The 10,561-nt window shown below is 56.3% G+C and overlaps 1 protein-coding gene across 2 annotated transcripts; it reads right to left on the bottom strand.

Annotated features, from left to right (window-relative positions):
• Positions 1–2,283: 2,283 nt before the first annotated feature.
• MAMSTR (MEF2 activating motif and SAP domain containing transcriptional regulator) lies at positions 2,284–9,812 on the bottom strand. Of its 2 annotated transcripts, XM_030873662.3 has the most exons (10): positions 9,716–9,812; positions 9,081–9,164; positions 7,907–7,945; positions 7,101–7,276; positions 6,738–6,922; positions 6,302–6,404; positions 5,894–6,088; positions 5,397–5,606; positions 5,264–5,318; positions 2,284–5,043 (listed from the first exon to the last, which is right to left on the bottom strand). In XM_030873662.3, the coding sequence occupies exons 2-10, from the start codon at positions 9,136–9,138 to the stop codon at positions 4,760–4,762; spliced, it is 1,305 nt and encodes a 434-aa protein (XP_030729522.1). In that variant the 5' UTR covers positions 9,139–9,164; positions 9,716–9,812; the 3' UTR covers positions 2,284–4,759. The 2 variants fall into 2 exon arrangements, with proteins under 2 accessions (XP_030729522.1, XP_030729508.1); XM_030873648.2 differs by lacking the exons at positions 9,081–9,164; positions 9,716–9,812 and having other exon boundaries at positions 5,264–5,606; positions 7,907–8,261.
• Positions 9,813–10,561: the final 749 nt, after the last annotated feature.

Below are 10,561 nucleotides of genomic sequence, written 5' to 3'. Positions count from 1 at the left end.
CTTCCCTGGCTCTGAGGTCTTCATCACCAGGCTGTCTGAGGTATGGGAGTCCCCAACACCCACCATCAGGGATAAACAAGATTTGAGAGAAACAAGAGGTAACAGTGGACAGACTGAAAATGAGACAGCTGGACAACACCAAGGGCAGGGCAACCCTCGTACACACACGGTGGTGGCGTGGGGGGACACAGCCATTTGGCAGAGTGGAAATCAAATCAATCCTGTGGGGCGGTGACAGTCACTGACACTTAATGAGCACTTACTATACGCCAGGCATTGTTCTAAGCACCTTACACAGGTCAACTCATTTATTCCTCACACCACCCACACAAAGTACTATTGCCCTTGTTCCTATTATATGAATGAAGAAACTGAGGCACAGGGAGGTTAAATGGCTTGCCCTAGGCCAGGCAGCTAGTGATGGAGAGATAAGTCCACACAGGTAAATCTGGCCCCAGAGATGACCCTCAACCACCAAGGCACCTGCTTCTGTGTCAAGCTCTCCTGGGTGTGTTTCCCAGAGAAATTCTCCCACAGGTCCCTAAGAGGCTGTGCTCGATGATGACGAGGATCTCAGGTGGTTGGTGGAGTTGGGAGCTGCGGGGTGGTCATCTCCGATGAAGCAGAAAGAAAAAAGAAGGTGGACGATGGGAATTCCCTGGCGGTCCAGTGGTTAGGACCCCATGCTTTCATTGCTGAGGGCCCAGGTTCAATCCCTGGTTGGGGAACTAAGATCCCACAAACTGCGAGGCCAAATAATAATGATAATAATAATAATAATAATAACGTAGAGGTAAAAGGCAGAATAGAATAGAAGTCAGTGATTGGAAGCAGCCAGTTAGCTATGTGGTAACAGAGAAAGGAGGGAGAAAGAGAGAAACGAAGGGAGGGAGGGAGAAATGGGGTTGGAGGGGAGAGAAGAGAAGCAGGGGGAAGGAGAAGGAGGAGAAAAGCAAAATATATTCTTCTCCAGTCTACCCAATGAATATGAATGTATCTTTCTGGGGAATACGTCTATAAAATAAATTGGTAATTTGTCAAATATATTCTTGGTGTTTTTCATGCTTCCATTGAGATCGTGGGATGGCAGCATGGTGGGGGGTGGGGTCCCCATCTGACCTCAGCCTCCCCCCAGCTCCCCGATAGGTCCAGCCCTCATTTTTCCCCACCCCCTTGGGGGAGGCCCAGTCCTTGCCTCAGGGGCAGGAGGAAGTAGCTTACATGTCTGGAAGAGGGCTGAGGGACAGGCCATGGAAAATGCAGGACCCAAGCCCGCCCCTCAGACTCTGGACTCAAACCTGCACACTCCTCGCAATCCTGGGTCTGTCTTTCAAATCTCCACCTTCCAGAGAATTCCTTAGCCGCCCCTAGCCCTGACTCTCTTTGAAACTGCACACAGGGCCCACAGGCTCTCAGCCCAAGGCCACCCTCCTCTGGACACAGAAGAGATGGGGACAGAGTGAAGACACAGAGGCAGGCAGAGATGGGAACAGACTGATATAGGGGTATAGGCATAGAAGTGTCAGAAGGGAAAGAGAGACAGAGGAAGACCTGCCAGACCCCTTCTGATCTTTCCAGGGCTGACTGTACCCTTTTCCCAGCAATTTTCATCCTGATGTGAAGGGTCCTGTAGGACTCGGCCGCCACCCACCTCTTCAGCCCTGAATTCTGCCGCAGCACCAACACCCACCTTTTATTCCAGGACCCCTGACCTCACAAGTTTCCCCAGGTGGCAGCGCCCTTCACACCTTCAAGCCTTTGCATGTTCTTCTCCCTCTACAAGGATGCTGTCTTCCAAGAGGTTCCTCTGACCAGCTTCTCCTCACCCTTTGCGTCTTGGCAAAAATATTTTCTCTGACCACCCTGTCCCATTCCCCTGCAGCTTCTGGTCACTTTCTAGGAGTCACGCCCCTCCTATTGCTTGTACCTTTGCCATGAAAATACCTATCACCCTGCCTTGGGACTCTCTTTGCAAATGTCTGAGCTTCACCAGAGCAGAGATTGAGGTTCTTTGATTTTTCAACCCTGAGGGTACAGGCTGTAGACATATTAATCTGATTTAAAACCCTACTCCAGGGGCTTCCCTGGTGGCGCAGTGGTTGAGAGTCCGCCTGCCGATGCAGGGGACATGGGTTCGTGCCCCGGTCCGGGAAGATCCCACATGCCGCGGAGCGGCTGGGCCCATGAGCCATGGCCGCTGAGCCTGCGCGTCCGGAGCCTGTGCTCCGCAACGGGAGAGGCCACACGGTGAGAGGCCCGCGTACTGCAAAAAAAACCCCAAAAACTCTACTCCAACACCTCCTGTCTGTGTGACACTGAGCAGGTCGCTCTCCTTCTCTGATCTTTAATTAATTCATCTGGAAAGTAAGGAGGACAAATTCTACCTGATTGGTTTGGAAGACATCAAAGATTCCCTTTGCCTCATGGTAACGAGCATTTGTTCCCTTCCATTTTTGTCTTGGATCCTCAATGTTCACCAGAGTTTACACACTTCGAGGCACTAGAATTGTCGATCAGCAGCTAATAATGGTGATTAATGTTTATCATCACACGTCACATGCCAGGTCCAGTTCATGGACATTCTCAGTGAACTCTCTCAGCCACACTTGGCTGTAGGTACAAATAAGGAAACTGACATGACAGCAAGCCAGGGGAAGTCACTGGTTCTAGGTCCTGTAACACATAACTAATCCACTGTACCTTCCCACCTGTAGTGGACACTGTTGGCAGCCTGCCCAGGTCCCCTCAGATTCCTCTTACCAGTTCTGTGCACCCAACACCCGGCTTCTGTGTGCTTTATGCATTAATCATGGTTTTTTATTTCTGTATTTCTGGTGCTTTGACATCTGGGGCCTTGCTGACATTGGAGGGACTGCCCCTCCCAGGGCTAGCCAATTCCTAGAGGTAATAAAGGACTGACATGTAAGTATGCCTTTCACATGCAAAGCAACCAACCCAGAGCCCATACCCCCAACCACTTCCTTTATGGCATTCTATACTTCAGGTCACTTTTCATCTGCCTAGTCACCCCAGGGCCAAGTTCCAGGCAACTGGGGACAACCCTTACACCCCAGAGCCTGCTGAAATTATTCAAACTAGACAATCCTAAGCTTAACCTGCCTCATCTGTTCCTTCCCAAGGAAACCACAGTCAAGACTCTTGTCCAAGTTTCTCCTCTTCCCCTCTAACTCCTGACCGACCCTGGTGCCCTGCAGAGCTTGGCATGCCCCCTTCCTTTGGGATCTCTGAAAATAACAAACTATCTTTTCAATGGCAATTGTCTCCCGATCTACTGGCCTCACCATACCTGAATGATAATAAACCTATATTTTAAAACAGTTTGCTGCTAAGGGCTTACCCTGCAACCTTGTTCCCAAGACTGCCCTTGAGCTTGAGGTGCCTGGAGTTTATATCCTGGCCCCTTCTTGTGACCTGTGGCCCATGACTGCCTAGAGGGGTGTAGTGGCAGGTCTCCGAAGACAGTGCCCAATGACCACGCCCCCGGTATTCATACATTTGTGTAGTCTTATCCCATATCATATTCAGCCTGGGCTACCTTGACTCGCACTAACCAATAAGATGTGGTGGAAGTGACGTTGTGCCAGTTCCAAGCTTAGTCTTTCAGAGACTGGAAGTTTTTGCTTCCTCCCCTAGGAATGCTCACTTTGGGGGGTCGTGAGCTACCATGTGAGGGGTCCAGCTACCTGCTGGAGAAAGGAACCACATGGAGAGGGAGAGCACTGAGACCAAATCCAGAATGAGAGAAGTCCAGATATCCCACAGCCCAGTAGGGTCAAGCCTACTAGCCATCCCTGCCCAGGTGCCAGAGGCACCTGAGTGCGCCATCTGGGATATTCCAGCCCAGTTGGGCCCTAAGAGGACTGCAGCTTTAGTTGACATTATATGGTGCCTCACTGAGCCCCGTCAATCCATGGAATTGTGAACAATCACAGACAGGAATTAAGACTCTAAATTTAGGGGCGGTTTGTTATTCAGCAATAATAAACCCAAACAGGGATCTCCCTTTGCCTCAAAGGCCCAGTTCCCTTTGCCTCAAGGAGGGAAAGACTCTACCACTTAATTTATCCTGCAGAGCTCCCCATGGGATCAGGCTAAGGCTGGGACTTCACCTGAAATCGCATTCTAGCTAGTCTTCTCCCCCATCGCTGTCCTGTTTCATCTATTCCTTCATTGGTTTCTCCTGGGAGCATTTCTTTCCCAAGTCATGGATACACAAACCTTGTCTCAGACTCTGCTTCCGAGAGAATCTGACCCCAGATGTGACACATCTGATTTTTCTCATCTCCAATCAGAAGCCAAGGGTCTGGCAGACTATTCTCTCTCCCTACTCTTCCCTGTCCCTCTCCTGCATCCAAAAAGCACAGACCACCTTCCAGACTCCCCAGCAACAGGCATCCATCTAGTCAGTGGGATGGGGGGATGAAAGTGGGAACAAAAACATCCAGGAGTTCTCTGAGGGGAGCAGCAAGCAGCTTGTTTTGCCCTGGTCAGCAGCAAATGAAACCTCTTTGCCCCCAACCACACAACCATGGAGGGGATCACATGGAGGTCAGGCAGAAGTCAGGAGGTTGGCATGTCAGCAGCAGTGCAGGGGCCAGGTGGGCATGAGAGTTGTCTCTGATTTTGTGTCTGTGGTGGGAGTGATTCTGCTAGCTGTTCCAACCCCTCCCTCAGGGAGTCTATCTCTGTGGCCTCTCCATCCCCACCAGTTCACAGTCCCTGGAAACCCCAAAATCCATCACCATGGATCCTCCAGCAGGTCCCACAGCCTGGTGCCACTGGAATCAGATAAGTCAGCAGAGAAAATGCTGGGGGCTGGGGGGCCACAGCCCAGTGGGGGACCCCCACTCAGAGCCTCCAGCCAATCCAAGGAGTCGGTGGGGCCCCTGGGAGAGGGGGACGGGGAGTTCGTGGGGGATGGGAGCGAGGAAGAGAAGACAGATGAGAGGCCTTCAGAGTCCGGGGAGGGGGACAGCAAGTCGAAGGAGCCGGGGAAGTCCAGGGGAATGGGGGGCAGCATGTCTGTAGGGAAAGGAATGAAGCGTGAGCTTAGGAAGGCAGGGATCCGGACCCCAGCTCCCTATTCGTCCTTTCCAGGAGTCTAGGCCCCCAGCGCATTCCTCCCTAGGACTCAGGAGTCCAGACACCTCAGGAGTCCAGATACCAACCTATTCCTCCCGCGAACACAGAAGCCCAGAACCTCGGCCCCCTTTCCCCCCAAATCTAGGACTTCGGCTCTTACCCTCAGGCTCCACCTGATCCTCCAGGATGTCATTGACGCCCCGGTTCGGAAGCAACTGTGGACGGGCAGAACTGGCGTGAACCTGGGACTCCAGCCTGATCCTGACTGAGACCCTAGGCCCGCTCCCTCTCACCTGCGCTCTGCGGATCGCTTCCTGCAGCTCCTCCTCCAGTGTCAGGGCTGTCGAGGCTGCTGCTGAAGAAGGAATCGGTACTGGAGCTGGAGCTGGAGCTGGAGCCTGAGCCGTCGATGCAGCCGGAGCCGGAGCAGGAGCCGGAGCCGTCACAAGGGTTTCCGCGGCACGTGGAGGGGGCAGCGAGTGAGATGTCTGACTCGGCTTCAACTAGAACGGCGAAGAGAGCGAGTTCCTTTAAGCCGTGCCCACGGGGAGCAACCCTATCCACTCGCTACCTGTGGCTCCACCTCCTGGTCCCGGCCCAGGCCTTCACTCATCCATGGCTCCCTTCGGCTTCGCCCCCTATTCTTTCATTGGCTTCCCTTCCCTTAAGATCCTCCCCCTTTGCTCTTAACCGCGCCCCCCACACTTTATTGGCTATTCTTTTCCCGACTTCCCGCCCCGTCCCGCTTTGTCTTCTCCTCATTGGTCCATGCGCGTAGTCCCGCTCTCACCGAGCCCGGCCTCCCAGCGGCTCCCAAAGCCTTGCGCCTGAAGCGAGGCCAGGGAGCACCCGCCGGACCTTCCTCGCGCCGCGGCTTCGGCCGCTCGCGGGGCGGGGCGCCACCGCGCATGCGCTCCAGGAGCATCGACTTGGTCCCAGACACTGGGAGGCCCCGCAGGCGCAGCTGCTGCCGGAGCTCTGAGACCTAGGGAGGGAGGCGGAAAGAGGCCGTGCTAGGCGGGCTCCGGGGCGCAGGTGGCGGGGAGGGGGAGGTTGGAGCTGGACATTTGGAAACCGAGAGAGGAGGGACTGGGGACCCTAGGTCCTGGATCTCCAATGGAGCAGAAGCTGCAAGGTTAGACTTCTGGGTCCCCACTGAGCGAGAGGGCCAGCCTGGGAAGCTACTCCCCAAACTCACCGTCAGCTCCTCCAGTTTGAGAGTCTGAAGTTCCAACTTGTGTGGAGAGGGCGAGGGGCTGGGGACCCCTGGTGGGGAGGGAGTGAGGGGACTGAGCTTCATCCTGGCGAGAGTTGTGAAGGGAAAACAGGTTAGAAGGAGCAGAGAGAAAAGGCATTCTGGAGTCCTCAAAGACAGGGGCTCATGAAGATGCAGGAAAGCAAGGGACCTGAGTTCTGAAGCTCCGCGAGAACAGAGGAGGCTAGTTCCGGTGCCTGAGAGACGAGGAACCGCGGCAGGGGGCGGGGGTGGGGAGGAGGTGGCTCAGGCTCTCGGGGATGAGGTCAGGATTTCTGGGAACTGAAGGAAGAGGGGCCGGGGATTTGGACTCTTGCGTCCTGGGGGAGGAGGGAGCTGGGGGCCTGAACTTCCCAGAGAACAAAAACAGGGGTCATACCTAGGAGGTGGCTGCTGTGAGTTTGTCCATTCCCATGGAGGTGGTCCAGGGGGACCCAAGGCCGACCCTTCAGCCTGGGGGTCTGCCCTGGACCCTTGTCTCGGCTCTGGGGGCATGTACTGGTGGTATGTCAAGTTCTTCTTGGGCTTGGGCTCCCTCCAATGTTGGGAGATCTTGGGAGACTCCTGAAAAAGCAGGTATGACGTCAAATGCTTCTGCTCCATTCCCACTTTCCTGCCCCAGAGCCCCATGAAAAGTATGGGGTCGGCTTGTCCCCATCAGAGAGGAGCAAAATGGGCAGCAGTAAGGAGGACCAAGGCTAGACTCTCAGCGGGACTTCCCTTCACTCTGGTCGAGACTCACCTTCTTCAGGGACCGCCAAGGGTAGTGTTTTGGCTCAGGGAGAAGGACCCCAGGGCTGAAGAGGAAAGGCGCTGGGCTCGAGGGTGAGGCTGGGGCCGGAGCCAGAGCCGGGTCTGCGGCTGAGATCCATGGATCTGGATCCGAGAATGGAGAGGCAGCAAAGGACCCTGAGAGGCCTGCAGGCAGCAAGCCAGGCAGGGAGAAACAAGGCTGCATGGGAAGGAGGACCCTGGAGGCCCCACCGCCCCCCCCCCCCCGGGTGCAAGAGGACAGAGCCAGGGAGTGAAACCCAAGTGGCAGGAGCTGGTTGTCTGGACTCCTGGATCTAAGGGCAGAAGTGCTAGGGACCCAGAATTTTACATTCTGAAGAAAGGCAGGAATCTCCTCCTCAGTCACCGAGGGGTGTGGTAGCTGAGGATCACAGATTCCTGGGGTTTTGCTGGGACAGGGGTGGGACCAGCACTCCTGGTTCTTGGGGAGAAAGAAGCTGAAAGCCACATCCTGAGATTTGTATGTGTGCCAAGTGTGGGGTGTGGGATGCCTGTCTTCTCCAAAGAAACAGGATCTGGATCCATGCATTTCATTAGAGTGGGAAAAGCCCAAGAGCAGGAAGAAAAGCTCCTAGGGGTGGGGCAGCCAGGGATCTGTACTCCTGGGTCCTGGGGAAGGGCAGGATGGGATTGCAATGTACCCTGGGGCATAGGCGCTGAGGCTCGGGAACCGAAACAAGATGTGTGGCAGCTGCACTCCAGGGTGCCCAAAGGGAGTAGGGCCGCCATCCCCTCCCTTTCAGGGCCCACACTTACTCGTGTCCTGATAGCGTCTGTGGATCCGAAGCTGGAGGACTGTGGAGGAAGGTGGGAGGAGAAAGGCGGGAAGGGAGTGTCCAAGAGCCTGGCCTGGCAGGCGAGTGTGAGCTGCAGTTGTTGGCGGGACACGTGTGCCCAGCCCCCTTACACACCCCGTGCAGGCGGGTGGGCGGGCAGCCTGCTCCCTTCCAGGGCCTCCTGCTTGTTCCCTGCCAGCACAGCGCCGAAGGCCAGAGCCGTTCTGGGGCCAGGAGCCAGCCAGCGGTGCAGGCAGGAGGCAGCCCTGCCCCCAACTCCTCCACCTGCCCCCTTCGTCAGCTGATGCCCACCCCATCCTCCGCCCAATCACCATCTTAGTGTTTGTACCTCGCCCCCTTTCATCCCCACACCCCGTTTTGCACACGCCCACTCCCTTCTGCACTACCTCTGGGCCTCCCCTCAGTCGCCCCCTTTGCACACCCACCTTCAAACACGCATTTCCCTGGCCTCTATTTTTGCATCTACAGCACTTTTGTGCACTGGTACCCTTTGCCACTCTTCATCCTAGGCTCACTGTCTCGGCACACACCCAGCCACGTTAACGCATTCAGAATTTGGCCCCCAGTTGTGGAGCAAGGATCTCTCTTTGCACATTTCTTTGTACACGTGCACTCTTTTGCACACTCCTTGCTCTTTGGTTACTGGTGTCTTCGCACCCACCCAACCACAGAAGCAGACTCATTTGCACACTCAAGTACACTCTGTCTACGCAGGACTTTACCTCCAGGTGTATCCACTTGCACACTTTTCACCTGTGCTGGGACCTGAAATGCAACCTTTGCCGCTTTCAAGGCTTGAGAGCTCATTGTCCCCTTGCCCACAGTTCCACACTGGGCGCTCCTCCGATTTGCACAGGTGTCAATTTAAGCCCCTCTTCCTTTGCAGTACCTGGTCCTCTGCACACCCACCCCTAGCCGCCCATTCCCCACTATTCACGTGAGCATTGCACCAGCCATTTGCACACTCACTGTCAACCACAACTCCACCCCTTTGCTGGGGCCTCCTTTACATAAATAATCTCTTGCACAGAAAACACATGCCTTTGGCATGTGTCACCACCCCCCTCCCATGTCACCCCGCCGTGCGGACTCCCAGACTCCCTTCCCTACGTGCACAGAGAGAAGACTCTCACCAGATCGGAACTTGGAGCGAATGATTTGGGAGCGCTGGGAGGAAGCTGCCAGGGTCATTGCCAAGGCTGGGATGGGCACCTGGACTGGCGGGGAGAGCAGGCCCCCCACAGGAGGCAGGGTCAGAGTGGAGGTCAGGAGGCGTCCCTTGCATGTGAACGCAGCAGGGAAAGGGCCTGAGGAACTTAGAGATGGGAGCGGCCTTGAGCCATGACTTCTGGATCCTGGGGGAGGAGGGGGCTGGGTGCCCAGACTCCTGGGTGTGAGGGAGGACGCGCTGAGGGCCCCAACTCCTGGAGTCTGGGGGAGGAAGGACCTCAGATCTGGGACTCCTGGGTCCTAAGAAGGAGGGCACTGGTGGCCTGGACCCCGGGTCTATGAAAGGAGAGGGAGGAAAAGGGGGTGAAGGGAAGGAACTCAATACTCTAAGGGGCCTAGAATCCAACAGCCTTGATCAAGAGGGGAAAGGGGACCCGATAGGTCCCTGGGGAATGGAAGGGTCTCTGCCACCTGCACTTGAGAAGGGCGTGGGTGGGTGTCAGCCGCCACGGTCTGTGGGGAAGGGACTAGGATCAGAGAGGTGACAGAAGGGTTAAGGCGGGTTCCCCTCCCACCCCCCACCCCAGGGGCTTCTCACCAGGTGGGCTCGGCTCAGCTGTGCTCTGGAGCGGGTTGAGTCCCGCAGTCAAGGCTGGAGGCGGCAGGTTCCGCCCTACCGGCCTGGGACCGCCTCGTACCCCCCTTTTGGGGGCGTGTCGGGAGCGATGGAGGGGGGCGGGGGGAGACAGGAGCCCCTCCTGGCATCCTGAGAAGGGGCGGGAGCACGGACTGGGAGGGCCTGGGGCGGGGCGGAAGTCGGGGTTCCCGGCTCGCTCCTCCTCCACGTCCTGGGGCTGCGGGGTCGAAAGGGGCAGCGGCGGGAGGACTGACAGAAGCAGGTGCCAGGAGAGGGGCTCAGGGTGAGCAGCAGCGGCAGGTGGTCGTGCCCCGTCCCTATAGGCAGGTGCCACCTGTCGCTTACTTTTTCCCTGACGCAGCAGCCAGAGTCGGATTCAGGGGAGGGAAAAGTTCAAACTGGAGCCCCGAACTCCTGGGTGTGAGGGAGGAGGGGGCTGGAGACCTGAATTCCTGCGTTTGAAGAAAAAGAGGCAGAGGCTTGGACTCCTGGGCCCGAGGGAGGAGTGCGTTGCGGGCCCCTACTTTCGGATGTGAGGGAAGAGGGATTCCAGAACAGGGACAAGAAACGTTGAGACTCATCAGTGTGCCCGACAGGCAGAAAGGTCCAGAAGGGGCTTGGGAACCCAGACTCCTGGGTCTGAGGGAGGAGGCTGGAGTATGGGCTATGGAAGGTCGAAGGGAGCGCTGGCTATTTCCCACTGGCAGGACTGAGGGCGTGATCTTTGGCAGAACAAGTTTAGGGCTCTGTCCTGAGATGCGTGGGAGGCCACAGTGCTCCTGGATTGGATTACATGCAAGAGGGCAA

Source organism: Globicephala melas, chromosome 19, assembly GCF_963455315.2.
Source record: "Globicephala melas chromosome 19, mGloMel1.2, whole genome shotgun sequence".
In the NCBI taxonomy this organism is placed as follows: domain Eukaryota; kingdom Metazoa; phylum Chordata; class Mammalia; order Artiodactyla; family Delphinidae; genus Globicephala; species Globicephala melas.
This window is presented reverse-complemented; position numbering and strand designations above follow the sequence as displayed.

What these genes read in the sequence shown, in the direction of transcription:
- MAMSTR (XM_030873648.2), bottom strand. Translation starts at nt 8,261, where the DNA reads ATGGTGATTGGGCGGAGGATGGGGTGGGCATCAGCTGACGAAGGGGGC. An exon ending in CTTGGCGGTCCCTGAAGAAG is followed by an intron (nt 6,923 to 7,100) that starts GTGAGTCTCGAC and finishes CTGCTTTTTCAG; the next exon opens with GAGTCTCCCAAGATCTCCCA. An exon ending in TCACAGCAGCCACCTCCTAG is followed by an intron (nt 6,405 to 6,737) that starts GTATGACCCCTG and finishes AACTCTCGCCAG; the next exon opens with GATGAAGCTCAGTCCCCTCA.